The 19,564-nt window shown below is 48.3% G+C and overlaps 2 protein-coding genes across 2 annotated transcripts in view; one reads left to right on the forward strand and one right to left on the reverse strand.

Annotated features, from left to right (window-relative positions):
• The window catches only part of MEI1 (meiotic double-stranded break formation protein 1), a 38,210-nt gene extending 23,495 nt beyond the window's left edge, over positions 1-14,715 (reverse strand). Inside the window, exons 1-12 of the mRNA XM_076336896.1 lie at positions 14,599-14,715; positions 14,155-14,278; positions 11,619-11,669; positions 9,644-9,717; positions 8,863-8,968; positions 8,098-8,301; positions 6,709-6,839; positions 6,100-6,214; positions 5,190-5,306; positions 4,545-4,644; positions 1,908-2,042; positions 1,248-1,362 (exon numbers count right to left, since the gene is read on the reverse strand). Of these exons, the coding sequence (XP_076193011.1) occupies positions 1,248-1,362; positions 1,908-2,042; positions 4,545-4,644; positions 5,190-5,306; positions 6,100-6,214; positions 6,709-6,839; positions 8,098-8,301; positions 8,863-8,968; positions 9,644-9,717; positions 11,619-11,669; positions 14,155-14,278; positions 14,599-14,715 (1,389 nt within the window). The remainder of the gene's footprint in view (positions 1-1,247; positions 1,363-1,907; positions 2,043-4,544; positions 4,645-5,189; positions 5,307-6,099; positions 6,215-6,708; positions 6,840-8,097; positions 8,302-8,862; positions 8,969-9,643; positions 9,718-11,618; positions 11,670-14,154; positions 14,279-14,598) is intronic.
• A 647-nt stretch (positions 14,716-15,362) lies between these two features.
• Positions 15,363-19,426, forward strand: SNU13 (small nuclear ribonucleoprotein 13). Its single transcript, XM_076336922.1, has 3 exons — positions 15,363-15,459; positions 16,369-16,489; positions 17,513-19,426. Exons 1-3 carry the CDS (start codon positions 15,457-15,459, stop codon positions 17,773-17,775), a joined length of 387 nt encoding a protein of 128 aa, XP_076193037.1. The 5' UTR covers positions 15,363-15,456; the 3' UTR covers positions 17,776-19,426.
• The last annotated feature ends 138 nt before the right edge of the window (positions 19,427-19,564 follow it).

The following is a 19,564-nucleotide window of genomic DNA, read 5'->3' on the forward strand; positions in this document are numbered from 1 at the left end:
GTTTCTTCCAATTACTCTTCAGACAATGCTGAACAGTTCCTCTCCTTGCTCAGCACTGAAATCTTACAAGTTCTCTACTTTGGCTCAGATTTGTAAGCAGCTACCCATGTACTAGCTCTTGCTCCCACACAGCATCCTACTGAGTTCAGCCAGAAGCCAACTGCAGCATCAGAGTTAATCATTTGCCCAAACTGGGAACCACTTGGAACTCAAAATCTGCCTTTAAGCCTTAACCTGTTGTGGTGGTCTTCTCCGAATACTACCACAGGAGGGCACGGCGACACATTGGTGCCTGGCAGTTCAGAACTCCTTCTCCTTCTCCATTTAATGCTGAGATACCTTAGTACAGGTACAATCATTTCCCCTTTTCTCCCTTTAAAGACAGCCTGAATGTCCTTACTATCTGCCTAATTTCCTTCCTGCAAAGCTCCTTATTCTGAATGGGACACCAAGCAAACTTGTGTGCAAACAGATTGACCCACATCTGCCTGTGGGGCAGAAAGCAGTTCTGCCTTCTCCAGGCAGAGAAGACAGACATCTGGTACCACAGAACTTGGGCCTAAAGATAGTTCATCAGGCACTTGGAGCTCTGGTACTCCAGCAAGATGCTCTTGCCACTACAGACGTGTGATCTAAACCTACATGGCTCTAAGCCTACAGCAAGAAGGCTCAGCCCTTCACTGAGCCACTGTAATGGGGGGCTAGCCTTTCACTAGCCACCTGTAATGGGGGCTCTCCTCAGAAGTGCATAGGTCCCAGCAGCACATCACACTACCTACGTATTCCAGGAACAGGAAAGGATTTGCAGTTCAAAGAGTGGCTAACAGCTCCCTTGCTGAGGTATCACAGTGCATATATGATGACCCTCTCAGTCTGAAGGCACAGCAAGAGATGTTCATTGCCAAAACAATAGATTGACTGATGCAGTCTACAAGGTGGGGGCCTGAAGAAGGGGAAGTTGAAATTACTTTGGAGTACTGGACACATAAAGAGAGCAGCGTGCTCAAGCGGTGCCCCACAAATCTTCATTGATTTAGAAAGACAACATTCACCAGGATCCATCTTCAGCTACTTCAAAGACAAAGATTCGTACCATCTCAAGGCATGAGGATCAAAAGAAACACCAGAGAACCCAACAGCCGTAGGGTAAGGGGATGGAACATATATACAACATCACATAGTGTGCTAGGAGGATCATCCCTGTCCTGCTTGGTCCTACCAACAAGCAACAACAACTTTTGACTTACTGCATGCCTCTTGCTACTTTGTGGTGGGGAAAGGTCAGCACATCGCTTCAGCACTGCCTCCAGCAGCTTCTGCAGCTCTTCATATGGGACTGGAGGGGAGCTCAGATGGTCCTTCCTGAACAAGCGGAGACAAAGACAGCATGCACATTCCCTGCTGGGGACATTTCACCTGGGAAGGCAACACCAGCAGAAATAACTGCTCTTCTGACAGCAATATGCCATTGCCACTTCTCTCCAGCACAGCATACTAAGGTCACAATATCTGAACAGTGCCTTCATCCACACATGCACCCAAACACACCCTCACTGCTTTCACTGTCCACTCCCACTACATTTAGGAAGCATATGACTGTACAGAGTCTTATGCTTGCTCTCATCTATCCAGTTGGGGCAGAGAGTGACAAAGCCACAGCAGCCACAGTACAAGCCTGGCTGGGACGCTAGGTCCTTGCTGCAGCAGCTTGCTGCCTACCACAGCTTCATTGCCCTGGCAGCCTTTTGAGGCGGGTGGGAAGCTAGCTCTGCTGTACCCACGCCTGTCTCAGCCAGAAGTCCCACTGCAGAGCGCACTCACCCACACAGCCACAGGGGAGCCGCAGAGACCAGCATGGTATCAACAGATCTATATGAAGAAAAGCCTGCAAATACTTTCCTGCCTACCTCAGGAAAGCTGCCACAGCTCTCACAGCCTCCACTACCACCTCCAGCACTGGGCAGTTCACTGTCTCTATCAAAACATCAATGACTTCTATACACACACCTCGGTTTGTGAATAATTTGATTTCCACTGGTTGCCTGCGAAGAGGAAACAGAGTAAGCAAGGAGAATATTGTTAGAGTTAAGTAACTGTAGTGCCCTCTCCTCATTTCACCAAATGGACTGCTGAGCTGTGTGGTTCCAGCCATGCTTTTCAGTATTGAGAGCCAGCTGCTCTCAAGGAGGTAGTCTCAACCTTGAGCAGGTGGAGGGTTTGCTACAAAGAGTGAACTTCAGCAGGTCTGGAGCCCTGCTATGATGAAAAAAACCCACAGCCTGGATAACTGTGTGACCGCACCAGCGAACACTCACATGAAAAGCACAAGAAAAACAGGCTTTGCAAAATACAGTGATCTCTCTGCCTAGGACTTTATGCTGAGGCCATCTGCTCTGGCATTTGTGGGTTCATCTGGCAATTCATATTTCTGAGTAAACAAGCAAACACCACCATCCTAGAAAAAGGACGATGCCACAAGAATAGTTTCTTTCACAGTCCTATAGCACTTCTAATGCCAGATGCTGCCAGAAGGACAGGGACTTTCATGAACTTGTAAAGTAATCAGGAAAATAAACACAATCCAACTGTTTTGACAATTCTTCTTGATAGTGAGCATTTTGGTCATCTGATCACCTTGTGGCCCAACACCTTTGAGCAGTCAGCACAAGAGCACGGAGGGATGACAAGCCATTAATCCCATTATTGGACAGAGCTGTGTAAATGGCAGACTGTGCTCATTTGGCTCCTGGCACATCACGTACAGTCGGGAAGGTGGGGGGAAGACAGGCAGCTACATGCAGACAACAGGTACTAACAGCCTGCCAGCGGGCCTCTCTGAAGTAAAGCAAGAAAAGCAGCATGGCATGACAGGAGCCAGACTTGGGAGTCAAATGTATTCCCTGTTACTCAGTTTTCACAGACGTGCCTGACTAAAGCAAGCCAGGAGCACATGCTCCCATGCACAAATGGGAGAGGAAAGTGAACTTCAGTAGAAATTACACTGGTAGCCCAGCTACAGGGCAAAAAGAGAACAGAGGCAGAACCACTCTTTTTAGTCACTCAGTGGGATGAAACCCAGCTTGGCAGTCACCTCATGTTCTGCTGTGAGAAAAAGCTGTGAGGTGGGCAAGGCAAGGAAAAGGCCTTGTGGAACTCGGGCACCAGGAGCACCCTCTGGCCCAAGCCGTAAGTGTTGTGCTGAACTTCCAAATTGTTTCTACTTACACTGTAATTCTATTAGTCCTCTGTATTTCCCTTCTTTAATCGCTGACCTTCTGAAGTAAAACACATCAGGGAAAAAAAAAAGTCTTCACTGACTCATGCAGGGAGGAAGGGATGGAGGAGTATTGCTGACTCATTCAAGAGGCACAAACCCACTTGCAATATGGTGCACTATGATGCCTTTGGGGCCTGGGAGAAAAGCGTGACGGACAGCACTCTTGCAGCTTCCTGCAGCCTCTCATCTTTGGGCCCCAAACTGTGCCTGCCACTCTGTTTGTGCTGGGAGAGACAAGGGGCACTCCAGGGAGAGCCACCCACCATTCCTGACATACTGCCAAGGGGAGCAGTACGTTCTGCTTGGAGAACACCAGTGTGTGGGGCTCGCTTACACGAGAGAATCCAGCTGCAAGGAAAAACCAAGAGGATGAGACCCTTTTTCCCCACTATGAAACAGTTTCTAAGGCAAAGCTCAGAGAAACAGAATGGGTGTGCTAGAAAATGAGAGTAATTGCACAGAGCGTTCTCTTTATTTTACAAGCATAAACGCTGTAATTAGTGTTTCCCACATCCTGGTTTCTCTTTTTGACAGATCCCACACTGGCATCATCACACTGTTCTAGCACTGCTGCTTTTCCTTCTCCTTTTTACCCTGCCACTTGCTACAAAATTGAATATGACATTTCCAAAATTCAGCTCAAGGGCTCTCTTGGGGGAACTAAGTGGCAAAAACAAGACTCTGTCACTACCATGACAGGATGGGAACAAGATCATAGAGGCAAGAACAGGAAGCACAGAAGAAAAACAAGCCAGGGTATGTTATTCCTTAGCAGAAAACGAGGAAAAAAGTGACAGAAGACATTAATATTTCAGCCTAGAATTTGTTTTTGCTGTTTGAATTTAGCTCAGATGATGATACAAGACTAGAAGCCATGGAATTTGCATCCTCTGTCTTGTCACAGAGGCGCACTTAGCAGGAGCTGGCCTGCTGACATAAGCCTGGACCTTCCTAGCCTTCCCTCCTACTCTATCTACAGCTGAAAGGAGATTTCACCTCCCAGATTAGCAAGGAAGCAGGAAGAGGCAGATATACTGATGGATGCGTGCGCAAAGAGGACAAGCTGGGAGGTTCAGAAACAACCATCAGGCCCTTCTTCACAAGAATAAGGGAGATGCACTTGTTCAGCAACGTCTTTCAAACACAAAGGCTCTGGGGCTGTAGATACTTGGTCTCGGACAAAAACCTTAAAAAGCAAAAGCACCACAGCCTCCATTTTAGAGTACCAAACTCTGTCTGTGCAAGCCTGATGGGGGTACTCCCTTACCGTTTCAGTATTTCAGTGAAGAGCAGGAGCCCTTGTTTGTGCAACTCCACATTGTTCAGCTGCAAGACATCTTGGAGACTCCTCACCAGAGATTCAATGCCTGCACATGTTCAAGAGAAGTCACAGAGAGGGCTTTTAACACCCCAAATTCCAGGATGGAAGCAAAATTAATTTATAAAAGGAAGGATGATTTGAACAATTATTTTTCTCAGCCACTGACAGAAACAACTGCCCAAAACTGCTGAGTGTTCACTCAGCTCCCTGATAATAGGCCCCAACTGATAATAGGCCCCAACCTCCACTGCTGGAGGTAAGTCCAGAAGAACGTAAGGAATTTAGCCTTTCTTCCTAAATCCATTCTTGGCATGTCCACAGAAACACCTAATAGTAACTTAGGTAGTGTCAGTCCTGATAATTGGCTATTATAACGAATGCATGCTCATCAGGAACTCGTTAGAACAGTGACACTGTAAATTCAAGCTATGTTGGACATCACAAACATGTCTGATAGGTACTCATTTTCAGTCCTTTATCCCTCCTGACTGGAAATTGTTATTGTGTGTAAAGTGTTGAAATTCAGCTAGAGGCACAACAAATGCCCACACTATTACTGCAGTCACTCAGTCAGAAAGGTTCATGACTCACCATAGACTGTGTGACACTTTGAGAAGAAAAGGCGCTCTTCAGTTAGGAGGAGCAGGCAGCAATACACTGACCAGATGAGAATTTCACTGTTGCACAGGAGACACTCAAACAGGAATTCTGCAAACACACACACAAATAAGGTCACCCTGGTAAGAGGCAGTCTGCTCACAGCATGGCACAGCTGCTCCTAGAACAGAGCAGAGGAAGGAGGAGGAAACAAGGAAGCATAGCAACAGCCACAGGGAGAACGGTTATATTATGAAATGGCAGGAATGGAGAACGGAGTAGATGCTTGGGGGCATGCTAGTCTTCAAAACAAGGTGACTGGAGAGCAGAGTCCCACAGGCAGGCATCTTCCTAGCACAAACTCAGCAGGCAGGAGCTGAACTGCGGCTCTAGCCTTTGGCACAAATGAAAAGCCACAAAGCAAACTTTACCAGAGATGCAGCAATCTCTTTCTTCCTCAGAACTTTTCCATCTCCCAAAGAATTCATAAAATTAAAGCATTCCTGTCTTTTGGGATTACAGAGAAATAATAAACCATCTCCCACAACCGCATTCTAAAGCTAAATCCTAGACCAAATTCTGTGCAAACTTACAATATTTAGTGGGATAAGATGGAATCCCAGTCTGTTTAGGCTTGTATCTAAGGTCTTGCAAGAAGGACCTTGACCTCAAGGACTTGTCCAAATTCTTGCTGTGGAAACACCATTCTGCCTGTTGACAGCTGCTTTGATACTTTCAGTTGAAAACTTACTCTCCCCTTCTATTCCTAAAATCACATTAGCCATTTTTATTGGTATAAAATGGTCACCACACACATTATGCCATTGGTGGATTCCTAAAACAAACAGCCAGGGAGTGCTTTGATATTGGGAGATGAACAGTAAGATGCTATTCATTTCTTCACCTGGGACATCCGCATGGATAAAAGCAGGAGCATATCTGCTGGGAGAGTGAACCAGCACTGCAGCCACGCAGTGAGAACTTGCTGCCTGTAACATCTCATCTCTGGTCAACAAAAGCTGTTGGGAAACAAAAGTTGAAATGAGAAAGTCAACTATGCAGATATGAGTAGGAAATAGTTTCCTCTACATTTTTAAATTTAAAACATAAATGAAGATCTCTCTTTTGGCATATATTTCATGGATTAAACTTGCTAAGGCAAGCTAAAACACTGGACCAAATAAGCTCAAAAAAATGCAAAATGAGAACCACAACAGAGAAGATTATGAGTAAGAATAGCTCTGCCCCCATGCTTAGTCATGTTGGCACTACAAGTGCTGTATCAGACCTCAAGTGTGAGTGAGTAAAATCAGCTGAGGCCAGGACTAAAATTTCCTCCCTCCAGGATGCAGGAATGAACAATGACGTGATCTATGGGGGTGTCCCCATTTTCCACTGCAGCCTCTATTGCTGGTGTTGGCAACAGCATACTCGAGTGCCTCAGATAAAGATTCAACACAGGCCAGCAAACTCTTTATGTCTACTGACAATTCACTATTACTTCAGCAATCACCCTTTTGAGGACAAGTGGCAGTGGATTTTCCCCTTCTAAAAAGTCAGGATTCTCAGACTCCTCCGCTGTCTTTGAATTATTCATAAGAATGGATACAAAATGGTCAGATTTCAGCAGCTCCTTCAGCAAACCTGCAAAAGGAGGAGCAAGAGTGAGCACCATACTGGGCATAGCAAGGATTATATTAACACAGGAGTATTTACAGCCTAAGACTTGTTGCCAACTTCCTCCCCTTTCCTGCACTAACAAAGGCCCTCACGTCCCACTTAGGGAGCTGCTTCTCATTTGTGTCCCCAGATACTGCCATGAGCCCCATGTCTTGCAAGCCCTTGTTGCTGATGCTTTTTGCTGGGTCTGATCTGTTCCCTGTTCCTTCTCAGAGACGTGCAGGTGCAGTGGTACATGATCTCAGGAGCACTCTACTCGCACTGTCTTCTGTGCTCCAGTACCCACCCCTTAAACTCTTTCTTGGGAGAGCTCTTGACTTGCATTTTTCTCCAAGCTACAGTCAGTGACCCAAAAATAACTAGACATTTTCCCTGGAATGCTTCCTAGAGAACTGGCATTTATCCTCCCCTTCTACTTTCACAGGCTCTTACTGAAGCAGCAGTGTTTAGCTAAAGGATATCCATACACACAAAAAAGCCCTCAGTATAAAAGTATAGAGCACTGCTACAGGTATTGATGCAAATCATCAGTACTTGTCAGTACAAATTCACAAGGGGTATTGTCTGAGCTATAGAGTTCTACTTTCAAAGGAATCATCATCCATTTCTAGTAGCTGAGTAGATGATCTGAGGAGCAATCCAGTTTCTGCTTACCTCCTACAAGAAAAAGGAATTCCCTGGATGGTTTACAAACAAGCAATGTCAGAAAGGCTGAAATTGTGCTCCCCAGCAACAGTTGATACGTGCAGTTGGAAGCATAAATGCAAGAAAGTGCCACTTCCACATTAGCTTTCTAACCTAAATAACATGATGTCCCACATCTGAAGATGATGTTTGTTAGACTCCATCCCACTGCTCTACAAAACCCACCTGTCCGTGCATAGTGTTTGCATTCGGACACTTTGAGGGGTGGTCTGTTCTGAGGATGAAACATCAAATTGAGACAGGCCAGGCCACAGCGCAAGCTCTGAAGAGACTCTGAAGATTAGTCAGTGCTAGGCAAATGTGGGGCTTGAGGGACAATGGAGGGCTGGGGGAGCTCAGCAGCAGGTCTGGGCCATTTGATTGCTATGGAGTAACAGAAAGGATCGACTGCTTCAGACAAGCAGCAAAAAGCTCCTCTAGGGAACAACCCGCATTAGAGCGTCTAAACCAGCCCAGGATTTCTTCCTCATTCTAAGCCTTCCCTTGCACCTTGCAGTTTCTCTCAGCAATGCCTTACCCAAACAATTAACCTGCAGCTCCTTTGTCTGCGCACGCCCCAAGGTATTCAAGAAGAGACCACACAGCCTTTCTTCGAAGTGTGCTGAGAGCCGTTCTGTGCCAACAGGAGAGGAGTACAGCTTGCCATACAAGTAGCAGACAGCAGCCTTTATACCTTCATTTGGGTACGTCAAGCCCATCAGCAGATGATCCACTAAACTACCTAGCGTGAGGAACAGGAAAGGCAAACATTCACACCGATGAACTGACTTTTTAAAAGCACCAACCTATTTCCCTTGAAAACTTGCAAAAGCCCACTGGACAGACTGGTGTGTGCAGATTAATGAATGCCACAATTAGGTGATGTGCTCACCACCATCTGTCCCTCTGAGCAGAGGTACAGTAATAAATGGCTAGAGGAGCTCGCTGTTCACCATATGAAGATCCATCATCCCAGCTACTTCCACAAACAGCTAAGCTTGCTCACCAGATCCCCAGGGGCTGGACCAAGGAAAGAAAAACTAAATGTATGTTGCCTGTGAGGCAGACCCACAAACCCCAGTTCAGAGAGGCTGGTTCTGCCAGGCTGGCTAAGAGCACAATGACAAGCCTGCTATGAAGGTACTGACCTGCAACCCAGGAGGCCTGAATGCCACTCTGACTTCTGGACAGGCTTCTTGTGTGACCTTCATGAATTCACATGGGTGACAGGGGAGTGCATGCATGTGTATGTGTATTAGGGCTGTGAATACTACCCTTCAGCGGGGCATGACACATTACTCACTGTGCTCTATCACCAGTATATCAGCAAAGCCTGGGATGGCATCTGCCAGCTTGCCCAAGAGAGTGAATGTGGGCAGGCTGCCTCTCATGGTAGTTGCTTTGCACAGCTGTAGAGGAGACAGAGAAGAAAATGTTTCACTGGTGAGGACGTGGTCCAAAGGCAGAAATGCACCCAAACCAGCAAGCTCTCGGTGATGCATAATCCTCCAGAATAGGATCTTTTCCTAAGCTGGGCCCTCTTCACCACTCAGGATAAACCACAGGAAAGCCCTGAACACACCACTAAGTCTCCAAAATGTCTTTTAATTAATCCAAGAAATCTCTTGCTTGTTGCTCCTTTGCCTCTCTCTCCCCTCCAGCTCTTACATGAGCAGATGAACCCACTGAACTTCTCCCCACTTTCGCTACTTCCCAATTTTTTGTACCCCATGGGATCATCACAAACTTAGGAATGAAGAGAGCAAGAGCCCACGGCACAGGTTGGGAAAGCTCCTCATATCACTGAAACAGTAAGGTAGGAAAAGAAGAATCTGAGGAAGCCATACAGCTTCACAAGAGCATCATGAAGCCATATGGCTGCAAGGCATCATGGGAACAATAGGAAAACTCCAGGGTAGACATCAACACCGCCAAAATCACAGCAGGGGAGCTGGCCCTAGGACATCCCACTGCTGAGAGGTTGCATCCCAGCGCAGCAGCTGCAGTCTTGCAGGGCCACTCATTCCCATCTCTTCAACCTCTGAAGGATTGAAAGGAAGGGCAGGGAATTCATCTTCACTGACCTCATTTTGGCTTTCATCCAAAATGCAGCGTAAGTACTGTTCTGACTTCAGCTCCACTACAAGCCGCACCAGAACTAGGCAGAAGAAACAGGATCAGCAATTCACACCCAAGAGCACTCACAATCCATCTTCCACAGGGCTTTAGCAGACCAGTGAGTAAAGAGCTTAGAAACTAAATGAGCACGGAGGTGCTGAGAGAGCAGGGTAACATTGGCATTCCTGGCACTATTACTTCTGATAGCCCAGCCCGAGCTCTCTGCAGCAACATTACAGCAGTCCTGTTCTAGCTGTGCTACAAACCATGCATGGAAATGAATGGCAAGGGACAAACTGAGCATCAGGACACCAAGTAAACATAAGGAACCAGGAAGGGAAGGAAACAAAGCCCTGGCTTAAAAGCGTAAAAATTTCTGGTAATTGAATACAGCAGGCTTCCTACAGTACGAAAATCGGCCTTTAAAACATATCTTTCCAGAGAAGATAATCAGAACTGAAACTGCTGAGTATCCTTAGATGTAGACTGAGAGCTCCTCCTCCAGCTGCTACTGTCCCTGAGGTAACAGTGCAGTCTAGCAGCCATTCCTCCCCACTGCAGTTATCCCATATACCTTGCCAGAAAGCAAGGCCCCAGTCACCTTTGTGGTACTGTTCACCTCCTCAGCCCCAAGTAAGGGCAGTTACTCTTGGTTCACTGCAACTTTAAGAACTCTGTCAGCTCTGTCCTAATAAGAGGAATCAACAAGAAACTATGTTTACCAGGCACTGGCTGCACATCACCTTGGGTTTCCCTAACAAAATCACAAGGGAATTGCCTGACGCTGGCAGGCTGCCCCTGCCTCCACACATATACCAGTGGACCAGTTACAGGAAGCAAAGTTCCTCTTCTGGCATTTTTAGAACCTGGGCACCTGAATGTTCAGCAGATAAAGTTTTGACAATAGCCCCCTTACTGAGACACTGTGCAGAACAGTGTTCCATAGGATTTGGTAAGGCTGTCTTGGATGTATCTTGCTGTCATGGCATGACTCATTTGAAAAACAAACTCTTTTGATTTGTATTCTAGGAAAGCATCATAAAAAAAAAATACCAGAGACTTCTAGGTTCACCATCTCTTGGTATATCCAGGGCAATACTGGCGGTTTATCTAGGAGACCTACTTTAGCTAAAGAGCTACGCATCTCAGCGGAGGCATATCTTGAGACAGGTGATTTATAGATGGTTTAATGGCCCTTTCTTGCCCTGAACTCTCAGAATCTCTAAAAACTTTCAAGAGCTAGGTAACACTAAGTTAAAATTCCTCTGTTTGAGAGCATCCACCTCTCAACAGACTGGTAACATGACAGAAAGACTTCTCACCTTTTCAACACCATTTCAAGCAAGCGCCTGAAAACTGAAACCCCTCTGGAAGGAGCTGGTCACACCTCCTTTCATCTTTCATGGCTGGACAGGAGGAAATGATTGCATTGCTAATATCACTAGACTCAGCAGAGATGCCCAAGGTTAACTGGACTGCAGAGATTCCTTTGTCAGCCCTGCAGGCGTTTCAAATGAAGGACTGCTCACAAAGAGGAATCTGCAGCCTGTACAGCTAAATCCCAAATACTCTCTGTCCTGAGGAGAAAGCAGTAGATCCCAAAGCTCACTGAAGCCTACAGAAGATTTCCGTTTGCTTTGAGACTTCGGTCAGGTCCAAAGATGCTAAAGATGAGGCATTGTTTACCACTGTTGCCCATCTGACACTAAATTCATGGCACGCACAGAACCTGTGAAAGAAATGCTAAATATTTAAATCTGCACGCACTCCCCTGCCCCCAAATATTGGAACAGTCTGCTTGTCACTCTTGCATTGATAGAAAATAGATGCTCTTCCCAATTCAAGCTGTGTAAAAGCTGAGCATCTCACTATAGTTATCAGACAAGACAGAGCCTTCCTTCACAAACTGTCAGTAATTGAGACGTGGCACCTGCCTCTCACCTTCTACAAATAGGTCCAGGGCACTGCTGTCTTCCACAGTATGCAACATCCCTAAAAGATAAACCACAATCAGTCATGGAACTCATTCCTGCTTGTGATCATCAGCGCTGTAATGCCTTCTTGTAAAAAGAGCTGCAAATTTTTTTCAGAATTGTTTTGTTTTCCCCACTTCACATGACACCAGCCTGACTTTGTCAGAGGAAGGTGGATACTCTCAGGGAGTATCGCAAAAGGTCCCTCCATAAGCAGGACACAGGGACACGAAGGCATTCGGTTCTCTTGCAAATTTTTAATGTACTTTATAGTTGAAGTCAATGGCTCCACCTATGTAAGTAAATATGTAACTGCTACCATCGCCACATCTCGCTGCATGTATCCAACATTCTACATCTGAAACAACACTCAGAATGACAGAAGTTAGAGCCCAGCTGTGAGTTGTCCCTTCTGTCTTCCATTCATACCAATTACCACGAACAGTCTTCTCCCTCCGCAGTACTGAAAATCCCAAGACCAAATTTGAACACCAGGTTTAAAGCATACGGAAACTATTCAAACGTTAAATTGAACCTGAAGGCACCACTTCAGAAGTCATTTGTACAGCGAGAGCGTAAGATTGGATATATTAAAATAAGCCACTGCCTCACTCTACTGCACCACAACAGACGAGAAACTCTACCTCCCACCTCCTTCCAACTTCAGGTACCTACAGCATCAGGCATCTGGTTCAGACCCCCACTTCTGCCACACCAAACCGCTTGTTTCAACATATCCAATCAAATTACCTCCCCTCCGGAGACTCCATGACCTCTCAGAAATTTGACCAACTAAAGCAATGTTATGACATTGCAGGTGAACAAATTACTTATTTCCTGCCTCATCTGCCCAATCCTCAGTAACTTCCTCACACTTTGGAAAAGACTTGCATACAGCATTAGCGAACATTGCAATATTAGCTGCATGAAATTCAGGCTTACCTGAAATTCACCATCTCCTCATACGTAACACTCCACACTACACCTCTGTTCTCTTAACCCTCTGTCTTCTGCCTGTGCTTGTCCCAGTATTCTCTCTCCAAAAATGAACGTATTTTCCTGAATTTACTATTAATATTTCCTCCGCAGCATTGCTCAAACCTTTGGGGGTCCCTCTTACACTCTTGCACCAAATGATCCTTGGTTCATTCAAGCTCTATCCAAAATGTACACGTCATTGTTTGTAGCCCCAAGCTTGGACTGGGATTCCAACTGCTCTAGGAGTTACACTAAGTACAGTAAAATCCCAAAGCTGTCCCCAAACCATCCAATTGCAAAGCTTCTTAAAGAGAGAGAGAATAATTATTTAAAAACAGACAAAAGCATTGAAATGCAAGCACAGCTCCCCTGTCTTCTGGGGTATTTTGTGTCAGGGTCGTACAGCGTAGGACTGAATTGGCCATAAGCACCACTCCCTCCACATCTGTATAGGACTATGTGTGCAGACAGCACTCAACAAAAATTTGTGCAACGGAGAGAATTAAGCCTGCACAAAGTTCTATTTCTAACAAAGCTGCTCCCAAAACATGCACAACACAGTTTGTGCTGGAAAATCAACTGGGAAAACACTGCTTGAATTATTCAGTGCGTCAAAGCAGGGGAAAGGGCTTCTATGTCACTTTCCCCCAAAGAACAAGAATTATCTGTGATGTGCAAATGAGATCATGGAATTAAAGGAATCCAGTATACTTGCTCTTTGAAGGCACTTGCATTCATACCCTCCACCGTTCTCTTCCTGCCTTACTATTCCCTCATTTAGACCATTATTTCTTCTCTGTCAAGATTTCAGACATTTCAAAGACCTTTCCCACAGCACTGCTGTGCAAACGCAAACCAGTAAGAGATGTTCAAGATCATAGAGACTGTTACTGGAAGGGCACCTTCTGACATCCCACTGAACAGTGTATTCTGCTGTGAGGCTGACCCACCAGAAAGAAGGAGGTATTACAGTCCTAAGGCTACAAGGATTTCTAGAAGCGTAATGCGATGGTGTGAAAAAACCACCATGCAGATTCCTATTTTGCACATTTGTTATTAAATCCTGCAACACCTTTTTAAGCTCACATTTTCATTTCTGCATGAATCTTTATATAATGCCACAGTTCAGCAAGATGAGAAAGCACTAAGGCATGAGACCAGAACGGAGGGCATTCAGGGAAGAATCATACACCAGGCACTCCCTGTTCTCCAGAAAGACTTTAAAGGTACGTCAAGATACTTTGGAAAATCGCAAGAGCTTTATGGACATTACAATCCTCCTCCTTGGTGAATAAGGAAATTAATTAACCTATTCTAAATCAAACGACAGGCAGTTTTCCACAGGGAGTAATAACACACCTAACGCAGAACGGTGGAAGCATGGAATTAGGTACCTCAAGATTCCTTTGCCTTTTTTTTTTTTGTTGTTGTTTCAAATGTGGAGAAGCTTCACATTTATACCTCTATTCAAAAAAAGGTACCTGCCTTCTCCCTGCTGCTGTACTAGGCCACAGCAGAGCTCTTACCAAAGAGAGTTCCTATCAAATGAACGCAGACCCTCTCGTCTGGTGCCAGCAGCTGGACGACTGGCAGCGCCTGCCAGGCCAGGGCATCCTGGAGACGGGAGAGGACGTGCTTCTTGCGCACCAGCTACGGATCAGAGACAACAACCCGTTAGCTCTGAGGTCCGAGCCACCCCGCCGCTCCCATCACCCCGGGGGGGGGAAGACTGCCACCAGGGCCCGAGAGCCGAGTGCCAAGGTGATACACCTGGCCAGCCCCCAGCCCCTAATTCAGCGCAGGGGAGGGGGCAGGCAGGACGGCGGGGTGGGGACCGCTGAGGGGTGCCGCAGCGACAGCCGCGAGGGGCCAACGCTCCGCGGCCGGCGGCGGAGGCCAGCTCTGCCCGCCCCCGGCCCCGACCCGAGGCGGGGAAGGGAAGGGGCGGCGGCCGGGCAGGCGCTGCCCACCGAGGCGCTGCCGTCGCCCAGGGTCTCCACAGCGCAGGCGAGGCAGAGCGGCGGGCGGAGCGGCAGGGCCCAGCGCGCCCCGTGCCCGCCGCAGGGCCGCGCGCACGCCGCCGCCATCGCCCGCCCGGCCCCAGGCCCTGCGCATGCGCGAGGCCCCTACCCGTGGCGGGCGGGGGGAGGCGGCGGCTCCCGGCGGGTCCCCGCTCCTCCGTCCGTGCCCTCCCCGCGGCTCCGGGGGCGGGAGCCTGAGGAGGCTGCCCCCCGCCTATCCTCTCCCGCAGGGCTTTTACAGGGCCTTTTACAGGTCACCCCCCCCTGCACAGCCCGGTCCTGTCGGAACGATGCTCCCCGCGAGGTGCTGCTGCGCAGCGCGAGCTCCCTGGGGGGCGGTAAGCGGCCCTGAGGTGCCGAGCTCGGCTCGGCGGAGGGGAAATAAACACCGGGGCGGGGCTTCTCCGTGCCCCTCCGGTTACGTTCTGTGTCACAGCGTGCGCCGCTGCGGTGTCCGTGCTCATCTAACGCTTTACGCCTCCCCGCCGCGCCCTGGGGAAACGGGTCCCTGCTGCCACCCTCACCGCTGCTACAGGTGAAGAGCCGAGGCACAGGGAGGCCCTGACCGCCCGCCCCGCCTCGGGCTCAGCCGGGCGGCGGCGCCGCCGCCGGCCCCGCCATGCCGCCCCGCACCACGCGGGGGCGGAGCCTCCGCCCCTGGCCCCGCCCCCCCCCGGGCTCGCGGCAGCCTGACTTCTTCCGGCGGCGACGCAGCGCGCAGGAGCGCTCCCGCCTTCTCCCCCTCAACGCGCTCGGGCCGAGAGGAGCGACCGGGCCGCGCCGCCCAGCCCAGCCCAGGCCGCGGCCATGGTGAGTGGGGCCGGGCGCCGGCCTCCTCCTCCTCAGGGGACGCCGCGCCGGGGAGCGCTGGGGCGGAGGGACGCTGCCTCCCCGGCGGCTGCGGGGCAGGGAGCACGTGGCGGCCGGGCGCCGCGGGCGGGGCTGCGGGTCTCCTGCTCGGCGCGTTGCCCCGGAGGGAGGATACGCGGGGGGCTGGCGGTCCTGGGGGCGCCTAGCGACGGGGGACCCGCACTCCCGGCCCGGCACCGCGTCTCCGGTCCCGCTGTGCCCCCGCGGGGAGCGGGAGCGCGTGCTGGGCTGGCGGGAGAGCGGCCGGGGCAGGGCTGTAGCTGCGTGTGAGGGCAGGCGGCAGAGCATCAGGGCGTGGGGTCGCCCCCGCCAGGCGCTGGGAGCGCCTGCCTTGGCTGCAGCGACGGGGGCTGAAGAGGTTGCCGCTCCGCCAGTGCCGGTCGTTAATGCCGCTTGTGACGCCGTTGATGTCAGCATTTAGAACCTACTTGTAATTTGCAGAAATAAAATGGATACGTGCTCTTCTCGGGATTTCTTCAAAATTCATGCCTGAACTTGTTAATTTGCTGCTGGCAGGGGCTTGTTCCTTGTGCGCTGAAACACTTTTATTTTGTATAGTATGCGTGGTAGCAAATGCCTGAAGACTGCCCTGTGAGCTCACTGCTGCTGGTTGGTAGGATCTGAATTGGCTGTCTGTGTGAGCAGATACTGCCTACTTTGAATATGAGAAGAATCCCTCTTTGTAAATGAAATGCAGTGGGATTTTTAGTGTACGTGCAGAGCAACTGAGAATGGTGAGGTGACTCCAGTAGTCACTATATGCGGTGGACATGATGCCTATGTAGTGTTGTTCGGAACAAAGCCCCCTTTTCTCCTCTTGCAATACTCTTCACCTTTTCCTTTCTCTAGAGTGAGGCAGAAGTGAATCCCAAAGCTTACCCCCTGGCTGATGCACAGCTCACCAAAACGCTACTGGATCTTGTGCAGCAGTCCTGCAACTATAAGCAGCTACGCAAGGGAGCCAATGAAGGTGAGACCTGTGTGTTTTGAAGTGTGCTAGAAATCATAGCAAGGATTTTGTGAGAAGCTGTGGCTAGAGATTGTCTCTTCTCTCTAGCGGTGGGCCACTAACATCACATAGATCTGAGAGTGTCCCTCTCCTTCCTCCTCCTTCTAGCCTGCTTAAGCAATATTCAGGGACAGAACTAAGCTATAATCTCTTCAGTATTTATATACAGTTCTGGTAGATGCCTAAATTGTGTTCCTGGTTTAGTGGTGTGGCACTGAGATTACCAGATGCCTAGCCAGTTTAGAATCATAAAAAGATTTGGGTTTGAGGGGACCTCTGGAGGTCCCTAGCGCAACCTGCTCAGAGAGTGGCTCCCTTCACAGTTGGATCAGGTTGCTCAGGGCTTTGCCTAGTCAAACTTTAACAAAAAAAAACCAACCCAAAAACCCCGAAAAACCAAAACCAATCCCTAAGGATAGAAACTCCACAGTCTCTTAGGACCCATGTTCCATGGCTTAAACACCTCTCATCGGGGGGAAGGGATGTTAAATTCCGGCATGTCCCCAGAACCTCCCTGAGGCAACAGTCACAGTCTGCAACTCGTCCTTTTTCCTGTGCACTCAGGAGGACAGTCTGGCTCCATCTTCTCTGCAATCCCCTTGAAGTAGTAAAAGACAGCAGCCGCATCCCCCCCACTCCCACCTCAGCCTTCTCTTCCCCAGCCTAAACAAACCCAGCTCCCTCAGTCTCCCCTCATCCGTGGTGCGCCCCAGCCCCCTACCCGTCAGCAGCCCTGGGCTGGTCTTGCTCCTTTGTGAAGGGAGCTCTGCTGTGCCCGAGGGCAACGCTGGGCACAGTACCCCAGCTGCGACCCTGTGAATAACCCCCTCCCTGGCCCTATGGCTGCCACTTTCCTTCGGCCTGTCCTTGTGCTACCACTAGATCCCCCTCTTGCTCATGCCAATTTCAACATCTCCTAATGTTGTTTTTCATTAGATGTGCTTTCCAGAAGGACCTAGACTTACTCTTCAGCTTCTTTTACAGCCACCAAAACACTGAACCGAGGGATAGCGGAGTTCATTGTGATGGCGGCAGATGCGGAGCCCTTGGAGATCATCCTGCACCTCCCTCTTCTCTGCGAGGACAAGAATGTACCTTACGTGTTTGTGCGCTCCAAGCAAGCCCTGGGCCGGGCATGTGGTGTTTCCCGGCCTGTCATCGCCTGCTCCATCACCATCAAGGAGGGATCACAGCTAAAGCCTCAGATCCAGTCTGTCCAGCAAGCTATAGAAAGACTGTTGGTCTAAATGCCCATGAGTTTTAAGTGTGTGTGGAATCGGAAAGTTGAAGTCAGGGGGCATTAATGTTGAGCTTCAGTTGAGGTTATAGTTTTTATATCAGTGTTTCATTTCAAAACACCATATTTTTGTTTAATAATGGTTTAATTCTTAGTGTTTCTGCCTCTCCTCCCCCATCTTCTCTATTATTCCACTCCACATTTAATTCTCATTGTATTACTTCTTGAAAAGTGATTGTACAACTGCATTTCCTGTTTGATGTTTAAAAGAAAGGAGGAAAAAAAAAAAATCCCCCCCTTATCTCCATGTCTGCCTGCTCAGGGCTTTTTTAACCCACCCAGTAGCTTACTCTGCATTGCAGTATTTCTGCTAAGCTTCAGCCTCTAACAGGTGTGAGTAACTGTGTTTCTGAACGGCTTAGTCTACTGAGGATAAGGCAAGCTGGTTCCCCGCACAGCGTGTGCATGCAGACTGCGGGAGTTCTTGCTTGAAGTGATGGAGCAGCGTAGACCATGTGTAAGGCAGGCAGCGGCTACTGCGTAGCAGCGGACGGAGCCAAGATCAGTACACATAGCACAACCCTTTTTCTTCTTGAAACCAGACAAGAGACTTCTCTAAGAGGTGTATGGGGAGCAGAAATCTTATGGCAGTGCACAAGGGGAAATCTCTTATTTCGCTTGTTTTTAAATACTGACTTTTTAAGAAAAATAAAATTGCTGACAAAGCTAAATATAATTGTCATTCCCTTGGGGAAGCATTTGCAACTGAAGTGTTCCTACTTGTAAAGCTAAACTGCTCAGAGACTGCCTAAAGGCTATTGCAGTGTAGTCGTTCATACTCCTTCCGTTTTCTTTGCGTGGACTGTATCAATGAGCTTGGGCTTCCTAGGGTATTTAAGTACAAAACACGCAGTAGAGAGCAGCCTGCTGTGGCTGACGAGTACCCTACGTATCCCATGCTTTTAGGGAAGCTGCTGTACTGTAGTCACCTGACTAAAGATAAACCCTTTAAGTAATGGCCAACGCAACAGAGAGCAAGTAATTTTCCAGATAAAACAGTTTGTGTCTCAAGAAGAGAATCTCATGTTCTGGAAAAGCGTGAAGCACCACCAGCATTCTGGATTAATGGTGGTTTTATGGAGCTAGCTTTAGTTGCATTTGTTACACAATGCATATTGTGTAACAAATCCACTTACTGCTCCAAGCAGAAGAGTCTAAACCTTGATGGGTCATATCAAACCTGTCCTTTATTGCAGGATGCCAAAGCAAAGCTAGCGTGGAAAGACCAATAGGTGCAACAGCAGAAGGGAAAATTAAGTTCTCCTGTAATGTTTCCACAGAGGCACTAACTTCATTCCTTTCGTAAGTACATCCCAAGCAGATGAAAGCAGCTCACGAAAGACTGAAGACAAATCATACTATATTTTTGTAAATGGCTGGTAACTAATATCCTTGCTGAGGTGAACTTAATACAAAGATTTTAGAGTCCTTCCATTTGTATGAAGTTTAGAAATGTTGCTGTTCCCTTCTACTGATGCTGACTGTTGAGCTAGTTGTGTTTAAAACCACAGCCAAAGGACTTGGCCTATTGTACCATGCCAAGACAGCTGATGTAAGACCAAGCACATAAGGAGCAGAAATAAAGGATTCTTGAGCACACAGACCTGTCTTAATTTTCTGCTCCGAAGCCTTCCATCACCATCCCTGTTGAACTTCTGCTTAATGCAATAGCCTGCTTTAAAAAAAAAAAAAAAGCCAGGAGGAATATCTAATAACCTAGACAAAACATGCCATAATCA

The sequence above is a fragment of the Aptenodytes patagonicus genome, chromosome 1, assembly GCF_965638725.1.
Source record: "Aptenodytes patagonicus chromosome 1, bAptPat1.pri.cur, whole genome shotgun sequence".
NCBI classification, from domain to species: domain Eukaryota; kingdom Metazoa; phylum Chordata; class Aves; order Sphenisciformes; family Spheniscidae; genus Aptenodytes; species Aptenodytes patagonicus.